This window comes from Myotis myotis, unplaced genomic scaffold (assembly GCF_014108235.1).
Source record: "Myotis myotis isolate mMyoMyo1 unplaced genomic scaffold, mMyoMyo1.p scaffold_m19_p_2, whole genome shotgun sequence".
Lineage (NCBI taxonomy): Eukaryota > Metazoa > Chordata > Mammalia > Chiroptera > Vespertilionidae > Myotis > Myotis myotis.
Window position 1 is genome coordinate 168,569,700 of NW_023416324.1, and position 27,415 is coordinate 168,597,114.

The following is a 27,415-nucleotide window of genomic DNA, read 5'->3' on the forward strand; positions in this document are numbered from 1 at the left end:
TATTTAGGTGACAGTACATAACTTTTTATACATTCGTTAGAGATTGATGGGCATAAAGAGAATGAGGTCTAGGTCTTTCTTCTGCCCCTGTAAGGTAAGTGTTGGGTGTTTCTCTACTGAAAGTCACAGCTGCTTTCAATCACACTCCATACAGATACCCCTGGTTTCTTTCTTTTTGGGGGCTTAGGATGGTGTTTCTAGCACACAGTCCCTAAATGGGATCTGGATGAGATTCAGCTTCTTGGAGAATTATCTTGTAAACAGAGAAGAAAATATTAACTGGACAGATGAGAGGAATGGGCGCCAGAAGGAAATACAAGGTTACCCCAAATGGCAGAAATAAGATTTCCCAGAGCGGAAAGAGAGAGATGACATTCAACAAACAATGAATATTTATTGAGTGCCTATTTTGTGCCAGGCACAGTTATAGAACACCCCTAAAAGAAAACAAGGACAGGCAGAGATGAAAATTCTGAGGGGGGTGGGACTGGCAGTGGAGAAAGAAGATGGAAGGAACTGGGAAACCTGGGTGACAGAGTATGGCCTCAGGCCTCCTCTTTAGACTCCTCACTGAAATCCTCCTCCTTTCCTGGGGTGGCATCCTAGTAACTCTGGTACTCAGATGAGGCTGTTCATGTTGCTCTCAGCGTCTGTGAACTCCATCACATCCATGTACCAGTGGAGGAAGTGCTTCTGATGGAACACAACAGCCAGCTATTCTGAGATGCACTTGAACACCTCCTGGATAGCTGTGCTGTTGCTGGTGAAGGTGACTGCCATCTTCAGCAATAAGGCGGGATGTCACAGACAGCTGTCTTGAATCGTTGAGGATCCATTCCACCAAATAGCTGCTATCCTTGTTTTGCACACTGAGCATCTGCTCTTCCACCTCCTTCACGAACATCTGCCCATGGAATACAGCAGCCATGGTGAGGTATCGGCCTTGGTGGGGTCACAGGCAGCTATAATGTTTTCGGCATCAAATACCTGCTGGGTGAGTTCGGGTACAGTGAGGGCCAGGTACTGCTGGCTTTCATGGCCAGTTAGACAGGAAAAGCAAGGCATGAAGAAGTGGAGGCATGGGAAGAGCACCATGTTGACTGGCAACTTGTGGAGGTCAGTATTGAGCTGGGCAGGGAAGCTAAGGCAGGTGGTGACACCACTCATGGTGGCTGAGAGAAGGTGGTTCAGGTTCCCATGGGTTGGCATGGTCATCTTGAGGGTGCAGAAGCAGATGTCATAAAGGGCCTCATTATCAATGCTGTAGGTATCATCAGAATTTTCTACCAATAGATGGACAGATTGGGTAGTGGTGTAGAGCTCAACCACAGTGTCAGACACTTGGGGTGAAGGTACCACACTGAAGGTGTTGATGATGAAGTCAGGATATTCTTCACAAATCTTGCTGATGAGCAAGGTGCCCACTCCAGAGCCTGTGCTCGTGGGTCAGCTGGAAGCTCTGCAGGCAGTCACAGCTGTCAGCCTCCTTCTGCACCACATCCAGGACTGAGTCAAACAGCTAAACACTCTCTGAATAGCAAATATAGTCCATGGTCTTGGGTTCTAGATCCACCAAGATGACAGGAGGAGCATAGTTCCCACCTGTGGCTTCACTGTAATATACGGAGCTGCAATCCGGCTGCAGGTTTCTCTCCCCATGGTAGATGCTGGTGAGGTCCATGCCATGTTCATACTGATCACCTCCCAGAACTTGGTTGCCACAGTCATTGTCCTGGACCTGCACCATTTCCCTCATGGTTCAAATTAAAACTTTTTGCTCAACTCAAAGTGTGTATGGGCAAGAAAATAGGTAATATTTTTCTCTGCTGCTGATCACACGCTTCTAGAGTGGGACATGCTCCCGAAGCTAGAGCAGTGAGGTCTGAGTGCAGGTCAGGAAGGTTCTGAGAGGGAGAAAGGGGAGGGCTGAGCGAGGCGTGGAGGGAAGGAAGGCAGAGTGGTGTGTGTGTGTGTGTGTGTGTGTGTGTGTGTGTGTGCGCGCGCGCGCCAGCTCGGGGTGGGAGAAGGGCCTGCACCAAGCTCTGGCAACTTGAAAGAACTTATCTCTCTGTGTGTCTCTCTGTGTCCTTGTCTCTCTCTGTGTCTCTCTGTCCCTCTCTCTCTTTCTATTTTTTCAATCTCTTTTTTCTTTATTTTATTTTATGTTTTAAAATCACCATTTAACCCCCTATATACTCTTCTACCTCCATACCCACCCCCTTCACCATTACCCCAATTCCCTTCCCAATCACCACACTGTTGTTGGCGTCCATGAGTTTTTTCTCTCTCCCTCTCTCTTTTTTTCTTTTTTTCTCAATCCTTCCACCTCCATGATCAACCTCCCAAACCCAGAACTGCCAGCCTGTTCTCTCTGAATCTGTCTCTGTTTGGCTTGTTAGTTCAGTCTGTTCATTGAATTCCACATATGAGTGAAATCATATGGTACTTGTCTTTGTCTGACTGGCTTATTTCACTTAACATAATGCACTCCAGATCCATCCATGCTGTCACAAAGGGTAAACTTGTATTATTATTATTTTTTTACAGCAGAGTTGTATTCCATTCTATAAGTAAGCATAGCTGTTTTATCCACTCATCTACTGATGGACACTTGAGCTGCTTCCAAATCTTAGCTATTGTAAATAACACTGCAATGAAAGAACTGATCTTTTAATTACCAACTGACCCTGAATCAGTACAGTACTTTATTTTTTCAATGTCATTTGGATTTTGAAACAATAAACAGGTTTCCTTTTTTTCAGAATCCCTTAGCCCAAAATACTCTGTGGTACACTATAGGTAGAGAATGTTTATCACTGTTATTTTGTGTCTATTTAATAGCAAGCTCACAAACAGAACATCTGCCCATGAGCATGATGCTGATTCCAGCATCAGCTGTTATTGCAAATTGAGTGGAGCAGAAATGGGAGTGCTTAGTGTGAGGGTGGCAGCTAGGCCAGGCATGGCACAGCTGGGGCTCTTTCCACCCCTACTTAGTCATGGATCATCTGTCCTCAAGCAATGCCAAAGGCTAAATTTAGTGGTGCTGGGTGTGGTATTGGGAGCCCCAGGATTCAGTATTAGAATTCATTTTATGCAGTGTTGAGCAAGTTTAAAATGATGCTTTAAAATTATTGCATCTATAATGAAGGGGAGATGGAAGAAAGAAGCAAAGCTCTATTACTTTGTTCACATGCCATGATAATTTATTTAAGGGAGCATTAATAAAAAAACCCAGTTGTGTGCTGGCCATAGTGCCAAGTGCTCAAATTAGAGATTCAATATATAGTTATCTGTCCATGGAAGCTTACAGAATATCAGGTATAAGAGATTTATAAAAATTTATAATTAAAAACAACAGCGAGAAGTATAGTGACAAATACAAGTACATAGGAAGGAGTATCTGACTCTGCATGGGAAAGCTCCATAGCTTGAAAACATTTGAGCTGAATGTGAAGCATTGAAAGAGTTCTTAGGTTTGTAGGTGGAGGGGAAGAAGAGCAGGCATTCTAAGCATAAGTAACATTAGCAAAGGCATATAGGGCATAAAAGTATAGGGCATGTTTAGAAAATAGAGTGCTTATTGTTTATGTAGATTGAATTCTTAGAATTCTTAAGGACTCTGAAAGACATTTTGGAAGTAAGATCCATAACAGTTGGCAAGCAATTGACTTAGAATGAGTGGGAGGAGAGATCTCTTAGATTTTTAAAAATTTTGTGCAATTCCACCAGCATCTTATACAGTTATGAAGGATCAAATTCCCTAAACATCTTACTTTGAATTACTTCGAAGGAATCCTGAGCAGTACCTTGAAAAACATAGGAAAGTCTTGCTTTATTATTATTATACCAACTCCATGAATGTAAGGAAAACACATAGTGATTCTTAAATTGTATTGATGGGGAAGCTGTGGTACAATTATTGCTTTAATGAAGGTCTCGTAACAAAAGAATTAGAGTTTGGATTAGAACTCAGACATCTTAATTCCAGAGATTTTGCATGTAATTCCAAAACCAGGCTCCATTACTTATTTATTTACTTGGCATGATGAAATACATGGGTATCTATTACAATAGGAAGGTTGCTTGGGGTTTGTATGGATAAAATATAAGGGCATAAAACCTAAGAAGGTAAGTGTAATGTACAAAATAGTGAGCTTGGAAATTAAGACTAAAATTGGTTTAGAGAAAATAAAGGCACCAGATTTCAACTATGAACAAGCTTTGTGTAAGCTTAATGCATCTTCTCACAGCTACTGGCCCCCGACAGTGACAGAAAACAGATACGGGAGAACAGAAGTTAGCTGTTAGCTCTAGAAGTGAGAAGTGCATGTTATAAGAACTAGGTCTAAACAGACAAAAGCATTGCTTATGAGTCCTGAGTAGAAGTACTGCACCTTTTAAAAGTTCTTCCTATGTTCCTAGAATCTGGATGTTGGTGTGTATCTGAGCGGAAGGACAAAGATGAACCAAAGAGGAATAGAATTATAGTAAATAGAATTATAACATCTTACAGGATTTCTAGTTCAACTCTACCCATTTTGAGGTCTCAGAAGTCTGAGATGTCCAGGAGAAATGACTTGATGATTAAATTATAACCACTAGAGACCCGGTGCACAAAATTTGTGACTCCAGAGAAAGCAGTTGCCTGTTCATCCTTTCTCTCACAGTAGCTACTTTTTGAAATTAAACAGACACTTCCAATCTCTTTACAGGTGAGCCCAGAATAAAAGTTCTATTTCAATACTCAACCCCCAGAACAGAAATGTGCTGTCCAGCTCCATTTATCCCATCCATTTGCAGTTTTCAGATCTGTTTGCCCCATTGCCAGTATAACAGGATGAGGAGAGCAGGGAGTAGGAGGGGAATTAAAAGAGAAACAGACACAGACAGAGAGATACTAGGATTGTGGATGATGTAATACTCTGTAATTCTATAATCTTTCACCAGGAAGAAGACATTTCTAGCCAAAACAAGACAGTTAGCTCTCCTTTGAGTTGTGGTGCCACTGTAGCAAGTTAGCTTACCAGGTTAGAGATGAAGTTAGGAAGGTTAAGAACCACTTACTTTTCTTTTCTGGACCTCAGTTTATTCAACTGAAAAATACAGTTGTCCCTCTGTACCCGAGGGAGATTAGTTCCAGAACCCCTGCAGATAATGAAATCCACAGATACTCAAGTCCCTTATATAAAATGGTGTAGTATTTGCATACAAACTACTCACATCTTCCTGTATACTTTAAATCATTTCTGGACTTCTTATATTATCTAATACAATGTAAATGCTATGTAAATAGTTGTTATACTGTATTGTTTATGGAATAATGAGAGGAAAATAAACCTGTACATGCTCAATACAGACATAACCATCATAGGCCTAACTACATAGTACACATCATCAATACAGCTTTACTTTCCTCTGAATGTTTTCTATGACAGTTGATTGAATCTGTGGATGAAGAACCTGCAGATATGGAGGGCCTACTATAAATGGCTGTCTATGTTACAGTCCTGGCTTTAAAGGATGTCCACAAATTATTTGATACTTCTCCATTCAAAATATAGAGCCAAACATCCAATAGAATATTGCACAAGTAATGATATGTGACTTTGGAGACTAGGCTATAGAGGGCATGGAGGCCTCTCTCTCTCTCTCTCTCTCTCTCCTGCTCTGGGAAGAGACAACTAATATATTATGAGATACTCAAGTAGCCCTATTGACAGGTCTATACAACAAGGGATTGAGAGTTCCTACCAACCTCCAGATGCCTGCACATGGAATGGATCCTATATGCCCAGTCAAGCCTTCAGATGACAGCAGCCCTGGCCAACAGTTTGATAGCAACTCCAAGAGTAACTCTAAACCAGAACTACCCAACTAAGTCTCTTCCAAATTCCTGAGTCACAGAAAATGTGAAGTATTCAGTGCTTGTTTTAAGCTGCTATGGGGTAATTTGTTATATGGCAATACAAAACAAAAAGTTATTTTTGAACTTTTTAATCTTTCAGAGTATATGATTTTATTTTAATCTTTAGCCTTTGGAGTCATATGAAATTGTATTGTTTATTTCTTAATGTTTTGGTTATAAAAAATCACAGTTAGACCAGATGATCTAGAAATTATTACCCCAGTAAGCTAAGGTATTTCTCTTGGTCCTCATCTTTCTCCTCTGGCTTTCTTTGATAAAATAAAAATAATATTAATGATACCACTACCAAACATTTAATTTACAGATTTTATAGTTTCACATTTATTATATAATTTTACCCTTATAACAAACCAATGAGGTAGATATTATATTATTCCCATTTTATAGATGCAGAAATTGAGAACTTGAGAGCAAAAATGTCTGATTGAAAGTTACACAGTAAATAGAAGAACTGATACTCCAATTCAGGTCTTCTGACCCTAATATAACATTTTTTCACTATATTAAGAGTCTTTATAATAGAAAGAATCATACTATTTTATTCCCAAACTCTGGCACTCACCCACATTTTAGCTGTACAGTTTAATATTTGAGAATTTTTACATGTCTTCTTTCTCTTTTACATTACTGAGTTTTGTAAATTAGTAAATGGGCTTGTTTATTCTCCCTTTTGTTTCTTTTGGTTCTTCTAAAAAATCATCTAATTGTCTTTGCGTACAGCCTTTGTTATACCTTTAACACTTTATCCTATTTTAAATGACTGATAACATGGATGTAATAAATACTATGGTTCTAGTATCCTTTGGCTAGCCAATTGAGTAACTACATTATTTTTATAATTTTACTGTCTGTATTTTGTTTTTATCATATACCAGCGGCCCGGTATATGAAATTTATGCATGGGGAGGGGTTCCCTCAGCCTGGCCTACACCCTCTTGCAATCCGTGAACCCTCCTCCAGCAGGCAGGCAGGCAGGCTGAGTGTTAGGGGCGATCAGGCAGGCAGGCTCCTTCCTCCCAACAGTGGATTCTGCGAGGAATAGGGCTCCCTCTTCCCTCCTGTCATGGTCCAGTTTGAAGGCTGGCCACACCCCCGAAAGCGAGAGACCCAGGGTTCTGCAGCACCCTGGCGGCCCGGGACCCACAGGCCCTTCTTGCCACCACACCCCAGTGGCCTAGAGCCCACAGACCCTTCTCGCCTCCGCGCCTCCGTGGCCCCGAGGTTAAAGACCCTTCTTGCCACTGCTGCACCTTGAAGACCCAGGGCTCACAGACTGTTCTTGCCACCGCCACACCACACGGCCCAGAGCCCACAGACCCTTCCCACCTGCATGCCTCAGTGGCCCGAGGTTAAAGACCCTTCTCGCCTCAGCCGCTGCTGCTGCCGAAACCACCACCACGACCACCGCGCCTCAAATGCCCAGGGCTCACAGACCCTTGTCGCCACCACTGCGCCTTGGAGGCCCAGAGCCCACAGACCCTTCCCGCCTGCATGCCTCGGCGGCCAGGGCCCCACTGTTGGATAGTCCGTCCTGGTCATGACAGCCCTAAGCTATTATTTGTATAGATTAAATAATTTTATAATAAGATGTAAAAAATAAAGAACTCAAATCCCAGTATTTGACAATGAGTTTTAAGTTTTTCACTTTATAAAAAAAGTCTAGAACTTGTTTTTACCTTTTCCCTCCAAATTTACAATGTCATCTTTGATTTTTCATTGAAGCATTTGCAAATATTATAAGGGTACTTAAGGCAGTTATCCTTTACAAGATTACACATCTGAATCATTTGGGGAGATTTAATAATCTGGATGGGCCCCAAATATGTACAATATTTTAAAAGATGATGTCCAATTTCTGGTTAAGAACAACTTGTGAAAGATGTTTAAAAACATGGTACTAAATTATAAATTAATTGCAAGTATGTGGCACAGTTTTTGGCAATAGAAAATAAATAAGTTGTTATGAATGTCTTTGTGTCTTAAATGAAAAATAAATAAACATATCATATTTGATTTTTTTTTCTTCCAATAAAGCAATGGAGTATTGAAATTCCTATCACCTTGAGCAGATAAAAATAGCTCACTATCTGAGTTCAGTTTATTTGTAACCTTTCTGATTTTTTACCAGTAGTCCATTTCAAAGAGTTAGTCTTCCCATTTAAATATTTTTCAATGTTTTGAGTGGCCGCAGGTAAAAACTTTGTAAATTATTCTCTAGAGAATTTTGAGCATGTTAATTATCTCATCGCTAGATTAGCAATACATTTTTTCTTTGTTCAGCATTAAAACTTATTAACATAGATCATGGTTCCGTAAGCACCGATCTTCACCAACCCAAAGAGAGTTTTTCCTCATGATCAAATTATACTGCACAACATTAAAGAAGTCATACAAAAACTCAAATCTTTAATATAAACATAGAATTCAAATAATAAAGAGAGCAGATGCATAGATAGCAGTGGACTTCATAATACCCACACCAGCACTCGTCTTGTTCTTCATCTGACTTTTAGCATGTTCAGTTTGAGTTTCCTATTTAGCTCTTCAGATAAATGGATCAAGTGATACTTTCTAATGAGTGTGTTACATGCTCTGTTGTGTTCTAAATGTCTATAATTCTTCTGAGGCTCCCTGGATATTCAAAAATAAAATGGCTCATTGGCAGATAGTTTGAGCATCACTTTTCTTAGAGAACTAACTACAGTAACTGTTTGGAAATGAACTGAATATAGAAACATTCTAATTTTTAAAAATGTTTCCTCTTAACCAGAAACTGTTATTATTACTATGCATTTTTTTCAACAACTTTTCTTTAGGAAATATTTATATACAAGGTCTACTCTTCTCTGTACACTCTTTTTATTCTTCTTCCTCAACTACATAATTTGAGACTTTTGGCAAACTGAAATGGGTTGTTGGTAGCAAAGTTCTTCTATTCCTTTATTATCAAAACTAGAGGCCCAGTGCACGAAATTCATGCATGGGGCCGGGAGTATGTGTCCCTCAGCCCAGCCTGCACCCTCTCCAATCTGGGACCCCTCGAGGGATGTCCAACTGCCCACTGGGATCTGGCCTAAACAGGCAGTCAGACATCCTTCTCACAATGCAGGATGGCTGGCTCCCAACCGCTCGCCTGCCTGCCTGCCTGATCACCCCTAAATGCTTCTGCCTGCCATCCTGATCACCCCCTAACTACTCCCCTGCCAGCCTGATTGACACCTAACTGCTCCCCTGCCGATCCAATTGCCCCTAACTGCCCTCCCTTACCAGCCTGGTCTCCCCTAACTGCACTCCCCTGCAGGCCTGGACACCCACAACTGCCCTCTCCTGCTGGCCATCTTGTGGTGGCCATCTTTGACCACATGGGGGTGGCCATCTTGTGTGTTGGAGTGATGGTCAATTTGCATATTACCTCTTTATTATATAGGATATGTGACATATCTCTGTTTGAATGTCTCTTGCCACTTCAGGCAATCTTAATATCTTATTCTTAGAAAAAGACAATACTGTGTATTTCAAGTTCTAGTTCAATTTTCTCTTCCTAGCAGCATAGGAAAGCTGCATTTTCCAGCTTTCTCTCTGACTAGATTAGTACTCATAGCTGGTTTGGGGCAATGAATTAATTGCAAGTGAGACTAATAAGTGTAATATTTAGGCTGAAGCAAAGAATAGCAGGAAGCCACACATTTCAGATGGCAAAGCTACAGAAAAGTAATCCCCATATGCTGGACATGTAGCATAAAAACAAATGTTTTGTTATATGTAGTTACTGAAATATTGGGGTTCTTTGTTAGTATAAGATAGCCTATATGATTCTGAGTATTACATATGATGATTATAATTCTACCAGGTTCCAGAATTCAGTGTTTGGTGTTCCATATATTAAAAATGCACTCTATTAAGCACTCTTTATCCAACTGTCTCCTTGTGCTGAAGCAATTCCAAGGGCTACACATGCCCTACATTTTCATCTATTGCCTGTAAAAACCTTGTTAAAGGGATGATTCGTAGTCCTCCTTGGCTGGAGAAAATCAGAGCCTACAAGGGTAAAAGAGGAGTTAAAGAGAAATAAAAATTAATGGTTCTTAAACTTTTTATGCATTAGAATCACCTGGGAAGTTAATTTCTAGTGCAAATCTGCCCCACTCTAGAGACTATCATTTAGTTAATCTTTCATGGGATGAATAAATATGCATTTCAGTATAAGCCCAAAATGGATCTGATGTGGATGCATAATGGAATACACTTTAAGAAGCCTTGGACCAGACTCAAATAAAGCATTTATTCTCTTATAATGTGAATAATAATATTTTAAAAAGGGGGAAAAGTTTGAAAGACTTCTCAGAAGTAGAAGTGTGACCCATGGAATACCTTATCTGAATTATCAAGCACATAATATTAAATTTTGACTTCTGGATAATCTCCAGTAACTAATAAATCAGCCCTTCTGAGAGAGAGGCTTGCCCTGGGGTCTTCATTGTAAGATACCCCCAAATGATTCTTAGACACATGAAAGTTTGAAACCATTGCCAAAGGGATTATTTGTCCTTCTGTGCATAATTTTATGATTAGTCCAATTTATTATTCCTGAGTTTGGCATGAACATTAGTTCAGGAACATTAGTTTTATCAACTTCTTCAACTCTTCACACTGGAAAAGGATATATTATTACTATAGTTTTTACCAGTTGTAAGAGAAGATAACTGAAACTCACAGGGTAAATCACAGCTGCTAAAATATTAAATTTGCTTTTCAAGGAAAATGGTGAACATATTTTTATTTTCCCTTAAGAGAAGTACAAATTATTTATTTTGGGATAAAAGTTATATAGCATGATCATAGATCCCGGAAGATACACACACACAAAAATGACTCTACTTTTAAATTGCTTAAACAAATGTTACAATCATTAAAAATTGAATTATATAAAACCTAATATGACAGGGCCAGATAACACATCAGAAAATTAATATGACATTGTGTGTGTGGGTTTACATTAACTGCCATTTTGATCTGAATGCATAATAGTTCAGATTAACTAGTTCTAATTAGGTAACTTTGTAATAGAAATACTTCCATTTGAATCTTACAGGAATAATTCTAGAATTAGCACCGGATGAGGTGTAATATGCTTAGATTAGAAGACCAACCCTGTCACTAATTGGCTGTCACTAGAAAAATCACTTAACTTGGATAAGTTCCTGTTCTGTACTGCTTTTGTGCATTTTGTTAGAGTAAAAAAATAGTGGTGTATGTAAAATCAATTTTTAAGCCATAAATTATAATGCAAAGGTAAGTTTATGCAGCCATGAAGGTGTTTTTACTAGGTGTAAAGGCCAATACTTACTGAGCAATTACAATGTGCCACATACTGTGCTAAGCACTTACATGCATTATATTTTAATGCCCACAAATCCCAGTAAGGTTAACAATATTATCTTCTTTTTAACTAGCAGGAGATTAGGGTCCAGATAGCCCATGGTCAAACTGTTAGGAGAGAAGCAGAACTCATATTCATCTCTACTTGACTGAAAACTTGTGCTCCTAAATAGCTAATATTTCTATGTAAATAATATCCATTTAATTTACAATCCTATTTCAATTATGAATATACATGACCAATGAGGAAATTTTATTTTATTACCATTTGCCTCACTGAAATATATGGCACTGAATATTCCATTCAATTGTAGGACGTTGGGTCAGGTACTAATAACATAACCTTCTGGCCTTTGTTTTTGCAATAAAAGTATGGTCTATTATCTTTTTGATCCCTGTATAGTTAATGCCAAAAAGCCTGACTTTATACTGCTTACACTGTACTTATACTGAGAACACCACAATTATCTCACTACTTGGTCATAAGAGCTCATGTTTCATTTTCATACCTCTGTCAAGAGTCCTTTCATTTATTTTTCTTCACTAAAAAATAATCCTATATATTAAAAGCATAGTATGCAAATTGTCCCTACAACCAGAAGTTCATGCAGGAGTTCGACCGGGGGCAGGGCCAGCCGGGGGAAGGGAGGGAGGCCCCGGCCAGCAGCAGGCAGCTGTTAAGGACTCTACCAGTGCACACATTTTGTGTACTGGGTCTCTAGTTCAGGAATAAGACTGATTATGGATAAAAACATTCTCTTCCTTCTTAGGATATGGAGTGACTTTCATTACCCACTATTCCCAGATTTGGAGAGAAACTGCTGCCTTCCACGTGAAGATCCTTGAACACACATCAAAGATGGATTAATCTCTTCAAGAAGGAATACAGCATAAAACATGGATGTGCTTCGATCATTTCCTGCTGGATATTTAGGTAGAGTGACCTGTCATTTTTCATTAGAAGTTCCATGATTAGTAACATTTACTCTGGAGGGTCCTTATTATTTCATCTTTTTTGTTTGTTTGTTTTAACAGGAAAAGGACCTGACAGTTTTTTGTTTCATCAGAGAAGGGATATGCTTTTCTCTCTAAGAGAAGTACAGAGATAAAAACTTGTGGGTTTTTTCTCCACCCCTCATTCACAGTAAGAGATTGGGAAAGCCTGACACTTATTGGGCCATAGCTCACTAGTAGCTTAGACTAATACATTGATGGCGCCTCTTTCTAGTCTGTTTTCGTTCAGGAGGGGGAGATTGTGCTTCTAATTTCCTTACGGTAGACACACCAGACAGGAAACCTCTACAGAGTGAATGGAAGGCACACTATTTTCAGAGGACTGTTAGGTTAGATCAGTCCTATTGTGAGGTTTTAGATATTTTCAATTTAGGAAGGGAATAAACATCTCTTATCATTTGCTTCTCTTTTCTCTTATCTAGGATTGCCAGGGACATTTGAATCTGCATTTGGACTTACATTCTTTGGGTGGATATTGTAGTTCTGAACGTACAAACTAGTGGACTTCAGGCTGAATATGTGTTTGTGTATTTTGCTTTTTTTCTTTTTTTAAAGTTTAAACCATCTCATAAATAAAAAATTATATAAAATCTGAATTTTTAGATTTTCCTTAATAACAACTATGTGCCAACAACGTGGCTAAATCAATGACAAAATGAAGATGAAGCTTAGTAGAGGCCACTCCCTTTTTAAAGAAACAAATACTCTTTAATTACCTACATACCCAATAATCTATATTACCTCCCTTACTGGCAGGTCAACTACTATATACCTCCTACAATTGTTTTAAAGTGTTTAGAGTGAATAAGCACCTAACTGTACCTATGTTTCTTTATATATGGGACCTTCCTGGAGAGTATGTATATTATGCTTATATATAGCTCCCTTTTTTCTTTTTCTTACCTTCTGATTCTTGTAGGCACTTAAGTTGATGATCCCTTCTCAGACTCCTGAATGGGAAGAAGGGATTCATGCACAAAACTCTACACTAAACCCCTAACAATACTGAATTTTTCTGCTATCAATTCTAAAAATATAATGAGATTTTTGTATAAACTTCTATTTCATTTGAAATATTTTTTTCACTTTTATTTTGGTCCTTTCTCAGATATCTCCTAATATATACTAGAAAGAAACTGAAGATATATCTCAGCTTTCCTACCATCTAAACCAAAGCTTGATTTCCTGAAATGGAATAAATACTCTTCACATATGAATTCGAAAGCCATAAAAAGTAGAGAAGAGAGAAAGAAGGGTAAAAATTTCTTAGCACAAATTAAATCACATAAAAATATAACTTTATTGATGCTAACAACTTTAGGCAGTTTAGAGAACACTAGTTTACAGTGAGACAGAGAACACCATGCATCCCTGTGTGGGTATGTTTGGTTCTCCCAGGGAAAATGTGTTGTAGGTTTTCTGTTGCCCTTAGTCCTACAGCTTCCACTAGAATAAACTCCTTTCCATAATGTTCCTTTGGATATATATACCTTGTAAGTGTCATGGCCCACGTACACCTGACTGACTCATAACATGAGAGGTTGATCAAAAAGCTCAAAGAAAACATTTAAATTCTTTGCTCATTTTTAAACCATTGGGGAAGACAGGGGTGACTTTAGGTGACTTGCATATACTGACCTTCTAGGGGCCAAGAAGAGTGTGCTCTTCTGAGGCCATTAGAGGCAATAATTCTGGATGCAGGTTCTTCAGGTCTTTTGTCTCCTAGAAATAAATAGTTTATAAAATCAATAAAGGGGGAAGACAATCTGCTTGTCCATTAATTGATAAAAATGTCAATTATTCCCATGGTTTCATGATACAAAAAGAGCTGGTAGAGGCAACAGCTACCACCCACCACATAGTAATTATAAGATATAAAAGTCATTGTTATTAGACAAATCCGTGAAATGGTGAAGAGCAAGGGCTGAGATCTGGGGAACAGGGGTTTCCAATCTGGTACCATTTTGTATCCATTGAGTTTCTGACTCTTGGGGAGCAGGCTTACAGAGGTGTGTCTCCCATTGTGGCTGTGTGTGGATCTCTGCCCGGCTCTTGCTCCTAAGTTGACTCTCTCCTTCACAGTAGGTGACACAGCAGCGACAGGCTGCAGAAGGTTTTCCTCTGTGTTTAGACATTGTGCCCGAGGCAGGAGAGGCACCTGAAGCCCTCCCTGAGCTCTGGAGTTCTGGGGGCTCTTTCAAACGACTTCTCCGCCTTTGAACATGGTCCAGACTGATGTCAGACTGAGAAGAACAGCTCTCATTCCAGCCAGAGCTGGCACTCAGACTTCTCAGGGGAAGAGCTAACCGCAATGCCTTCCAGAATTTAGAGCTGGAATGTTTGGATTTTTCTCCTTTCCAGCTCACAAAAGACACAGACTCCTTCAGCTGTAGGATGCCTGGGTGTGGATGCTCAAGGGGACGATACTCAACCACAATGAGCTTGGTGGCAATGGAGTTCTGGCACATGACACCCAGTTTAAATTCCAGCATGCTGATGCTCTTTTCTGTCACATAGTCTGGGCTCAGGACAACAATCATCCTTCGGCTCCTCTGAATGAAGTCAAAGACTGCTTCCACCGTATCTACAGGAAAATGGAAGGATAGGACAATGCCTAGTGAAAACATATACAGATTTCAGCTCATCATTGTCTCTCCTACAAAGGACAGGCAACGAATAAATCTTCAAAGATGAGAAATTAACCACTTCTGAAACTAGCAATTCATTTCAGCTCTGTATGTAAAATATTTCCTGGTTTGAAATATTCTTCTCTATCACTTTTATCTGGTGGCACTAGATCAACATCCTTAAATATTTGAAATATTGCAACTATTGTGATCTCACTGTATTTTATTCTCATATCTAGGTTAAATAACTTCAGGATTTTTACCTTATTACTCATTTGACATGGTATCAAGTCTGTTCCCTACTTTTAGCATTTGCCTGTGTATAATATTCAGTTTATGTATGTGTTTCTTAAGAATAGTATCTTGAACAGGACTGAGCACAATGCTCCAGACACAGTCTGATCCTTAAAGAGCAAAGGGATTTACCATCTTGTAAGATCCACACAGTTATATATCTCGATACTTAATATTTTTTGGATACAACATCAGAGAGTTTATAGTACTGACCTTGTTGTCAACCCAAATTCCTTTTTTAAAATTTATTTGTGTGTGTGTGGGTGTGTGTGTGGTTTAACAATAACTTAAATGGGCAAGAGCATTTAAAATAGGTAAGAATCAGTCAGTTAATTAAGACTTCTGGCAAAGCATTCAATTCTAACAGTTACTGAGGTGGATTTGAACAGATCCCAATAGGAAAGTTCTTGAGATAAAAGCAGTGCTTAACTGTTAGATTTAAGAGCTTAAACAATGTTATTTTCTGAAGGTAAAGAATTCCAAATGTATAAATCACAGCCATTGAAACTCTGAAAACAGGTACTACAGACATACTATGAGGTTGAGTACATATACTTTAGGGGCCAGTAGTGAAATAGTCATGGAGAGACATTTTAGCTTGTGAGGACAAACTGAAAGTTTGCAGTGAAATTGGTCATGATGAGTTTGATGGGAATGAAGGAACTATGTTCCTTACCAGATTAGTTCTTTTCAATTAGTGAATTTAACTTGATTTTGAAGGGAAATTGGAAGAGCGATTTTAAGAACTTTGAACTGGATTTATAAAGAGAGCAGTGTTTTGAGAATTCTTGTTTCAATCTTGTGAGAAAAATCTATCACTTATCTTCAAAGGCCATGTGCACGTGCAAGCATGTTGTGTAAATCCTTTTGTTCTGTCGAGTTCTGCTCAGAATCTTATGTAGCCCACCTTTCATAAACCTGAGACTGTGAGAATAGGATGTCTACTGCTTCTTCCGTCTCTTGATAAATACGATATACCCTTAAAACAAAATGGATAGTTTTTCATCACAAAGAACTTGTGATGTGTGTGTGTGTGTGTGTGTGTGTGTGTGTGTGTGTGTGTGTGTGTTTTACACTTCAAAGTAGCCCCTGGGAATCCAACTGTTGAAAACAAAACAGTATCATAGATCCTCTAAAAAAGAGAGAATGTGGATTTTAAAAAAATTATTAATATTACCTGAAAAGTGTGGGGTTTCCATTTGAAAGAGGGAAATGCTAAAGAAATAGATACGTAAATAGATACGTTAAATTCCAGACTTTGATGAGTGGATGTAGGAGATGCTTCTCAGGTGGGGTGGGGTATCTGTACCTAGGGGTCTTCACAAGGTACTCTGAAAGAAGCTATATCCTTTATGGCATATTTTAAAGTCTTACAGATTGTCAATATTTCCCATCTGAGGATGCAAATTAATTTGATTTTAATGCTGAAGATTATTGGAGAGGAAGTTGCAAATTAGGTCTTTATGCTGTTTGGCTCAAAAAAATGAGGTGTGGCTGTAGGGTGATGAGATTGGCTTTTTGTGTGATAGTAAATTGGTTTTCAAATCATTTTTCTGGACTAAAATTCTTCAAGGAAGAAGATTCCTGCTGTTAAAATTTATAGCCTCTCTGAAATTCCCCTTCAATTAAACTAGGCCTGCAATTTTGTTCTTTGGCTAGGGTTATTGGTGTATGAAACAGTAAGAAGCTTCTCTCTCTCTCTCTCTCTCTCTCTCTCTCTCTCTCTCTCTCTTTATTAAAACTTGAAGTGTAATGAAATATGGGGGGCCACCTAATTTGGAAGATAGATCTGAATTTAAATATTGATCTCTCCAATTATCTGTTTTTAATCTTAATATCTTTAAGTATGAATTTATCCATCTATAAACTATATAAAGTAAGATCAAATTTAGAAGGTTGTTAAACAAATTAGAGATACCTAAAGGTAAATGTCTAGCAAAAACAATCATCTTAGTATGTGAATTTATGAATTATAAATTTTAAAAATTCTTTATTTTCAGTTCAAAATACATGCGGATAAAGAATGTTATTGAACCACTTACTCTCCTAGACCCGTGGTCGGCAAACTGTGGCTCTCGAGCCACATGCGGCTCTTTGGCCCCTTGAGTGTGACTCTTCCTAAGCCTTAGGAGTTCCCTAATTAAGCTAATAACAATGTACCTACGTATATAGTTTAAGTTTAAAAAATTTGGCTCTGAAAAGAAATTTCAATCGTTGTACTGTTGATATTTGGCTCTGTTGACTAATGAGTTTGCAGACCACTGTGACCTAGACCATTGTTAAAAATACTTTTTATCTCTTGGGTAGAAATAGAGAAATAAGACAGGCTAGTTGTTGAATAGTATCATATTGTGACTTTGCTTGTGTCAAAGACCTAGTGACATCAGTGAATAACTGAAGAAAATACTTGAGTGTTTTTAACAAGGTCAGGAATAGCTAGGTAACCACAATAACCAAATTACTGATACAGACACTGTTGTTATTGAAACTAAATAGTCACCACTATGTTCCAGGAGGTCATTTGGTATGTCCAGGGTTGGAAGAAACTTCAGACTCGTCATCACTTATCTAATGAGGAAAGCCCATTTGCAAAATCTTAATATGATTCATTAAGTCTCTGCTTGTACACCTCTAGTAATGGGGCTCCAGCATCTCCAAAGATAATGAAATACATTATTGTTCAAGTCTGCTGTTAAGTCATTTCCTAATTGAGAAGTCTGTTTCCATATAATCCCCATCCATTGATCCTAAGTCTACTCTTTGGAGATAGCCTTGAAAGTGAAAATATTTTCAGTAGGAAAATTTTTACTCATCTAACCAGTTTAGTTATAAGAACTCAATAAATATCCTTAGAATAAGTGAATAGGAAAACAATTTTAAGCAAGAAAGCTTCCTTGCCTTTATGAATTTAATATTATTAACTCAGAAGAAAATCATTTCCAAATATTTATCTGATTTACTTGAAATGTGATATAAATGAATTTTTGATTCATTCCTGCAAATTATATTCTATTAACTAAGAGCATAATATTAATTAACTTATTTCATTTCAAAACAACTGCCCTGGGGTTGCAATAAAATGTAAGATATTTCTATAAACTACCCAAGTTCCAAGTTGAACAAAAAATAACAGACTGTGTTTTTGTTTTGAAAGAACTTCTCTCTCCCTCCTGTCTCTCCCTCTCTTGCCTCTTTCTCCCTGTCTCTCTGGCTATCTAAACACACACACACACACACACACACACACACACACACACACCTAGAATGTTAGAGTCATGCATTTTACTTAAGTAACTCCTTTACTCGCATGTAAAAAAAATTTCTTGAGATGAAGTTCCCATTTTTTTCAGATTTCTCTCAAAAGAGAAACCTAATTAGTACAATTTATATTTTTTACATGTATCATTATTTTTATTCTCATTTATTATGCCCAAACATGAAAATAAAGACATAAAACACATGCACAAAATAAAATTCAAAGCTGAAAATAAATGGTTTATTTTTAAAATAAACAAATTTACAAATCAAATAAAAAAATGGAAAATACAAAAGTTTATGAATAAAATAAAAAGACAATCTTAAATATTAAAACCTATGGAAAGAAAACATATAATTAACAAGTGGAGTGATGCTTTTGTTCCCCAACACAATGGAGTGCTTGTTTATTAGAATCCTGGAGAATCATCTAAGTTATAATACAGAAGAGAATTAAATACATTTTATATTATTGTGTAATTAGACATTCTATATCATGGTCCTTTGTTAACTTGGGTGCAGAAGGTCTTTATATCCCATATCTGAAACCATTAAGGTTTTTTTTTTTTTAACCTTAGAGACATGTTCTTTTGTTTTGTCTTTAACATGAGAAAGAGATTCTCCCTGCTTTCTAAATTATGTTTCCCCATCTCCTTCAAATATTCAGTATTAGGCATCTTCTGGGACATAAAAAAACAAACAAAAAGCTTGAAAAATTATCTTAGAATGAGACACATCATAGAAATTTGAGATGCTTTTGATTTTAGCATTTAGAAAAGCTCAGTACCAAAGACAAGAATATAAATAGGGGGAAAATGTCAAGATATTCCTAGGGGCACAGAACAGCCTTTAGGATAAATATTAAATTCAAACGTGCAAAAAGAATGCAGTATTGGCAAGAGAATGGACCCTTGGTGATGGGACACCCCCCCCCCCCATTTACCTAAAGCTAATGCAAGAATTTGAAATACAAAGCTTATCTGGAGTAAGTCTCTCCTGGTCTTGTGAATGAAGGATTGATAGGAGGAGTAATTGTGGTTTGTAGCAAGGAAAAGCATTAATAAGGCTAAAAATGTTAAGTTCCAGAATGACTTCTAGAACAGTTTTATAGTCATGCTTTTATTACTAAAATAATCAATAACTCCTCTATAAAGAAATCTGCTGAAGGGCTTTTAACTGTAAAAAGATAGTTTTGGAATTGCTTAACAACATTCATACTACTGAATGAGGATTTCCTTAAATTATGAATAATGGTGTTTCATAGGATACTCAGGCTCACTTATAGGCTTTTTCTTTTCTTTTTTATTACTCAATAGTCCAAATAGAGATTTATTTCTCCAGTAGTTGAGCACTGAGATTCACATAGCTTAGTTGTTAAGTATATGTGCCTCAAACATAGTAGATGATCAAATAATGCCAGATGATTGGCTACTGCTTAGCGTGACCATGGAAGATCTGTGCACAACAGATTCCACTGAACCCAGATAAGCTCTAGCAGGAGTAAAGTATTCAAGCTAATTTAGGAAAGGCAAGAACTAACAACAGCTACCACTATGATCTGTGAAATCACAAATAATGTTAATGTGTAGAAAACACTAACACAAAAGCATTACAGTAAAAACAATTTAAAGTTTGGACAAGAGTTCCAGTGGCTTGTAGTACTGTGCTAATGACTAAAGTAATATGCATATATATGTATATATATGTGTACATTGTATATATGTATGCATATATGCAAACATAATTCATGTATGTATATATGTGTATATATACGTATATAATTCATGTGTATCTATATGCAATTTAGATACACATATGTATATAATTTTGTGTGTATATATAAGTATATACACATGTATATGTACTTATATTTCACTCTGTAAACTCTAGACTAAGTTTTTACTTTTCCAAGTCTTAAGAACAGTGAAACTTTACTAAAAAACAAGCTAAGACAAGTTACATTGACAGTGATCTTTCAGCTGACTTGTTTGGAGTAAATAAAATAGGGACAATACTAAGGGTTCAGTTAATCCTTTTAGAGTATTAATGCTAAAAGCAGCTCTCGAGGTCACTGAGTTTAACTTTCACACTTTAAAATGAGAAGAGAGAAACAAGCGAAGAGAAATCACTTTCCTAATATTCACATTAATAAGGCTGAGATTAAAAGACAAATGACCAAACACTCTGCTCTGCTCTTTTATTACAAGCCAGAAAATACCCTCAGAGAAATTTGCCATTATCTCACTCTATTAGCACCATTAGGATAAACTTCCTATCAAACTGAACCAAGTGTGGAGCCACTTGTAAACTCCGAGTGGCCGACATAAGCAAGTTACAATAGAGAGGGAAGGATAAACATGGGCTGACCTACAGATAGTCAGAAGTTTACTACAATAAAAAATTCTATTTTTCAAGTTGAAAAATATGCCATCATTTACCTGAGATAGAGGCACATGGGGATATAATAGGAGAAAATGCAGGCAATTATAAATCAATTATAAGAATCTTTAAATCAATTATTATAAGAATAACTTTTAGTAATACTGCTTTGAATTGTCCAAGGGGGTGTCAGTCTTACTGTGATGGCTTGTGGTACAGCAGAATGAGCAAAAGAGCTCCTTATCCAGCTAAAGTATATTCAGACCCTGATTATCTTTTTAATAGATGAGTAATAATAAAAGAAGAAGAAAACTATACTTGGAAACTCATAATGACCCTATTAACAGATGACTTATCTTCACGGGGTCTTTCAAACCATAGGCAAAGGCAGCCCTATAATGTTAACGAGAGAGAGAGAGAGAGAGAGAGAGAGAGAGAGAGAGAGAGAGAGAGAGAGAGAGAGAGATCATGTAAGAACAGTAATAGAGAAGATGCAGAAGAAAAAATTCACATCATCCAAGTCTTTACCTGCAAAGAACATAGTGACATTGAACACTGGTAACAGACTGGTGGCATGATCATTCTAAATCTTAGTATTGCCTGAGGAAACACAACCAGTCACCCTGAATTTAACCCTATGGGGAGGCTTCCATAGAATTGTTTTCTGTCCATGAAACAATACATTGGGTATCAAGAAGGTTTCTTCCTTCCTGGGGTACCCAGGGCTCTGTTTACCCCTTTCATTGTCCCTTTCATACATTTTTCAAAGATGAGTAGGAGAGACCCTGCTCTCCACTTCTAGACCACCTGGAACTTTTCTTCACTGGCATGGCCACCTGCAGCTGCTTCCAGAACCTGCCCTGTGGATACTTGGATTTTTCCCCTTTCCATTTAATGACCGTGAGCACCGTCTTAGCCCTCTTCAGCTCTTTCACCTTCGTCTCCTTTACAGCTTTGTACTGTACTAAAATGACGTTGATGTTTCCCCGAGAGGCCATGTTTTCTAGGCCAGCCTTGAGCTCCAGAAGGGCTTGGGTTCCCTGGAGCACGTAGTTGGGGCTTAGGACAACCAGGAGGCGTCTGCTTTTCTGAATGAAGCTCAAGGTCTCATCTGTGACAACTGGGAAAGAAAACACCATGGGGATTAGTGTTGGCCAAGAACTCCCCAAAAAGCATGGGGATTGAGGAGCAAGTGTTGGAAACTTAGGGCATCAGCCTGAGAGTTGAGGTGAAACTTCTGACCAAGAACACTTTGAACAACCTCATCCTTAGATCCTTTCACACTTCTCACTAAATGCCACTCTCCTCAGGAAGAATAGAAACTATATGCACATTCCAACCCAAAAAGAATTCCACACAGGACTGAAGCCAAACATGCTTCCAGGACATTGGTCTTTAAAAGCGTGAATTGGGACATCAAGGAATATAAGTGTGGTACTGAAATAAATTTTTTTCAAACCACGTGGCATGTTGGGTCCCATCCAAAGCAGATCCTAAGCCTTCTCCCCACAAATACCCATGTGTCAACTCCCCAGGGCACATGAGCATTTATTAATATATATACCAAAGACTAAAAAATCATAGAAATTCATTTTCACAGATACAGAACAGCAAGAGCAAGAATCTTCTTTTTTTTTTTTTTTTAAAAAAAAAAGTCCTCTATTACCAAACACGCCCCAACTAGAATGTCATTCGAATAAGAACTTTAAAAAACATCTAGCCAATGAAATGGCATTTTGGCTGGCATCACATCCTCAGCTCAGCTTTCTATTCTACTCTCTGCTCAGGGGCTAAATTAATCCCTGGATTTTTCTGCTTAAACTCCTATCATTACGAGGAAGCCATGTGTTTCAGCAGCTGCTGGCTGATCCGTCTGCCTTCACTATCAGGCAAATGCTCTCTTCAGGTCAGAAAAGAAGGGAGAGCAAGAAAATGTAAATGCACCTTTAATTTTATTTTGTTGTCAGGGGCTTTGAGTAGTTCCTGCCACTAAATTCTTGGGGATAATCCATCTTGAGCTTGCTTACCAAGGACGGTATAACTCTTTACCTGGGGTTTAGATAGGAGTCAACTCCAGGGAAGGCACTAGTGTTGTGGAAAACTATTTCACGACTTACCATACTTTCCTAAGCCATCATTTTATTCCTTAATCTTCATAGAAAAAGAGGCAGTGGGGGAAAACTTTCTATTAAAATAGCATGGGCAGCCTGGAGGTGAATCCAGGAATAAGAAATTGTCTACTCCAAGTAGTGTTGCTGGAGGCTGACCATGTGTAGGCATGGAAAGAGACCCACAGGCAAAGAGGTCTCAATAAGAAGAGCAGGGAAAACATGAATGATCACAAGGATCAACCATCAAAGCAGGATGTAAGAGTAATTATGTAGAACTTGAATTCTTCAAAGAATTATCAACCCCTATTGGAGGGTCTTGCACTGGTGTTATAGTGTGAATCTTTATATAATTTTTTTACACAATAGATCAATACTTGTTGAACAGCTGTATAAATGAACAAGTGAATGAGTAAATGATTTAGAAATTTAAGTCTTAAAATGAGTGGAATTTATCCTGTAACTATATAATCAAGCCCTGATTTCCTGGCAAAATTATACGAAAAGAGATGTCCACTGCAGAACACAAGCAAGATGGGCTTCTGGATGATGACTGGGGAGATAAGTGATCCAGCTAGTTCGACATGAGAATAAACCAGTGTATTCTGTAGGAGGCTTAAATTGAGGCTATTCACAATTAGTCACATGACATTTAAAAAAAACAACATGTGAGGTGATTAGTGATTAATGTAAACAGTATTTTAGGGGTAGAAAATTAGTTTGTTGTGCTGAAGGTTAGAGACATTGCATACATTTTAACAGTACAAAGATTAATAGTGGGATGCTATTATATATTTATAAAACAGACTCAAATGAACCATCACCTTATATGTTACTGGGTGGACCTGAAAATTAGAGACTTACTTTTATGTTAAAACATTCAGCAATTGAAGTTTCTTTCTTTTTAACCTACTAGAATACAACAGACTTTTGTAAAATTTTAAACTATCTCTGAAACATGTACACTGGTGGAAAGGAAGAAACTGACCTAAGGAAAAGGAGAATTTGAGTGGCTTTGATTTGCTGGAAAACAAAAGTGAGGAAAGGGAAATTAGCAAATGCCAAAGGGAAATATTCTAATTATTATCAGTGAGAAATATAAAGAAAAATTCCATGCACTCTATTCTGCAACTCATTTTTTGTAAAATTGGGTAAACCTCAGTCTTTGTAAAATTGTTTAAACTCAATCTTTGTAGAAAAATTCTGGGAAAATTTAATGCAGATTAGCTAAACCTTCTAAAAATCTAAATGTGAGTAAAAAGGATGTTTAAGTCTATGACATTTTATAGAGCTCTAATCCACTGTGCATCCAAACTTTTTTCTGAAATTAAGTTTTTAAAACTTAGAAGAGGGAATATTGTATACCACAAACTGCACTTGAATAGTCTATACCTTACAATGAAGTTTATTCCTATAGATTCTCTGTCTATTGTATGACACGATTGGACATTAAAAGTCCAAACTGCCAACATAGAGTTCATAGCGTCAAAATTCTCACCCATACTCTACAGCTAATGATCCCCTTTGCCTTGCAGGGTAGCATCACTTGTACTCATCTGAATACCTACTTCCCCCAGGCAGACTGTCTCTGTCAAAGATGCACAGCTTATATCCAAATTCATTCTCCAAAACTCCACGGAGGGTCAGCAATACAAATTCTTCTTCTTCAGCATTCCTTGCATAGGATACATAAATATCATATTCCTTCCCATCTAGAAAAAAGAACATGGATCCAATAAAAATTAGGAAAGTTTTCTTAAATCAAACTTTTTCAAATTAGACATTCACATTTTTTACAAGTACGAATTATCTGACAAATTTCAGTGTGATTTTTCAGGTAAAATGGCTATTTTAAGGTGTAATTACAAGTTTCATCTGATGTGTCTTCTACTCTCCTCTTACTGAGTTCAGTTTCTATGGCAGACAATCAATGAAGCTTGGCTCATTCAATTATGAATTAACAGAACCAGGAAGTAAATAGTCAATCATAGGTGCTGGCAATTAATACCATGCAGAATATGTCACTCACTAATATGTTAGGATTATAAATTCAGCAAACCTTTTAGAAATGGTCTAATTATACCAGAAAATAACTGTAATTAAAAATATATGTAGATTCAATAAACCAACCTTTCCCAATGTTACCTAATTATAAAAATCATCTCTCATTAAAAATATTAGGATCTGTGACCCCGCCACAAACCTACTGTCACCAGGAAATTACACATTAGAACAGTACTGCTTGAGCTTCAACGAGTACATGAACAACTTAGGAATATTGTTAAAATATAGATTCTAATTCAGAGTAAGGGTTTGGTTTAAGACACTGCTTTCAATAACTTCCCATGTGATTCTGATGCTTCTGGTGCATGAATCAGCCCTGAGTACAGAGTGTGGACCTGCACTACCCAGGACAGTAGCCACAACCAAAGCAGATATTGAGCACTTGAAATGAAGCTGGTCTGAACTGAGATACACTGTAAGGGTAAGATTCAATACATACTGAAGTTTGAAGATTTTTAGTACCTAAAATATCTCTATTAACTTAATATTAATTACAAGCTAAAATGTTAATATTTTGAACACCTTAAGTTAAAAAGATACATTATTAAAATCTTCACTTTCCTTTTCCTAATATGACAACTAAAAAATTTCAATAACATTTGTGACTTGAATTATAGTTCTATGTGGACAGTGCCAATCTAGACTATGTTCCATATTGAAAAACTAATAATATGTTTTAGAAAAAGTACTAAGGGCTGAAACAAAAGGTAGTCTGATTTAATGTTCTAGGAAAATCTAGATATTATCGAGCCAACATGTTTTGTAAAGATGACACTAGAAGAGATTTACATCAAACTCCCATTACTCACCTAAAATGGTTTCATCTGTTCCAAAATGGGCTCGGTAAAATAGGACCATCTCCAGCCAGTAAACATGGTAAACAACAATGAGAATCACCACGAGCAGGACTGTGACTCCAAAACCACAGGCCAGTTCCACTGTGTATCTTGGAGCAATCACTGGAGTAAACAACAAAGAAACAATTGATATTACATGGTGATCAGAGCAACCCATCATCCTGCAAATAGTTGGATAAGCCAAGCAGCTGAGCCAGGCACCTGATTTGTGTGTGTGTATGACAAGCATAGATAATATGGTAGGGGTCAGCCACTATGTTTTAATACTAGATGTGAAATATTTTTCTTTTTGTTTCCAGTTATTGGCATAGAATGCATTTTTAACCATTAGATGATTCCAATAGACTGATGATATACAAATTAAAACAGAATCTTTGCATTGGGAAGGATTTAGAAGGTCATCTAATTCAATTTACAATTGGATGCCTGACTCTCCTCAAAAATATTTTTGAAAATGTATTTTTATTTATTTTTAGAGAGAGAGAGGAAGGGAGAGGGGCAGAGAGATAGCAACATCTATGAGAGAGAAACATTGATAGGCTGCCTCCTACACGCCCCCTATTGGGGATCGAGCCCACAACAAGGAATTTGAACTAGTGACCTCTTGGTTCATGAGTTGATGCTCAACCACTGAGCCACACCAGCCAGGCTCAAAAATATTTTTGGAAAGTGCAATTCCATCCTCTGCTTTTTCCTTCTCTTGGGATAAAAATATTTAGTACTACCTGGATCAGCCCATGATACTGGTAGAGTTTTAATTGTTGGAGCAGTTAAATGGAACAAAATCTTGATGTGTTTCCTTCCATTTGTCTTAATTTTATCTTCTTGTCCAATGCCATATGGAAGAAATTTAATTCCCTCTCCTTTATATTTGGAAATAGGCCTCAAAAATTTTATTCTCATTGGGCAGAAACAGGGTATCCACCAAATGCTCAGTCAGTGTGTGTGTGGCTCTGAAAGTATCTCTTAGGTCTACAGTTCTAGGATACACAGTCCAAAGACTGACTTGCAATATCGAGGTATGGGCAGATTTTTTTAAAATATATTTTTTATTGGTTTCAGAGAGGGAGAGGAAGAGAGAGATAGAAACATCAATGATGAGAGAGAATCATTGATTGGCTGCCTCCTGCATGCCCCCTACTGGGGATCGAGCCTGCAACCTGGGCATGTGCCCTTGACTGGAATCAAACCTGGGAACCTTCAGTACACAGCCCAATGCTCTATCCACTGAGCCAAGCCAGCTAGGACAGGACAGATTTTATTATATTGCAATTTGTGTACAAGCTTGCTTTTCCACTCTCTCCCAGTCCCCACTAAACTACATATTTATAGTCATCTAGGTACAACTTCACAATAGTGTTGTACAAAGATCTCTGGAATTTGGAGTCAAGTAGCCTCAATAATTCCAGCTGTGAACAAAATTCTAGTATATCTTGTCTCAACAAACATCACTTAAAATGTTTAATTGCTCAAAGATGACTGATCTCACCATCTTGCTTAATAAACCTC

The 27,415-nt window shown here is 37.6% G+C and overlaps 1 protein-coding gene and 1 pseudogene across 11 annotated transcripts in view; both read right to left on the reverse strand.

The window, feature by feature from the left end:
• Positions 1–545: 545 nt before the first annotated feature.
• On the reverse strand, positions 546–1,768 carry LOC118677336 (annotated as a pseudogene).
• Positions 1,769–13,603: 11,835 nt separating this feature from the next.
• The window catches only part of LOC118677195 (interleukin 1 receptor accessory protein), a 157,930-nt gene continuing 144,118 nt past the window's right edge, over positions 13,604–27,415 (reverse strand). For 9 of the 11 annotated variants that reach the window (XM_036352089.1, XM_036352087.1, XM_036352091.1 and 6 more), the window contains 3 exons: positions 25,859–26,008; positions 24,554–24,697; positions 13,604–14,906 (listed from right to left, as the gene is read on the reverse strand). In XM_036352089.1, the coding sequence (XP_036207982.1) occupies positions 14,188–14,906; positions 24,554–24,697; positions 25,859–26,008 (1,013 nt within the window). In that variant the 3' untranslated portion in view covers positions 13,604–14,187. Of the gene's footprint in view, positions 14,907–18,995; positions 21,998–23,973; positions 24,009–24,553; positions 24,698–25,858; positions 26,009–27,415 lie in introns of those variants that run through there. The other 2 variants (XM_036352093.1, XM_036352095.1) reach the window with 2 other exon arrangements.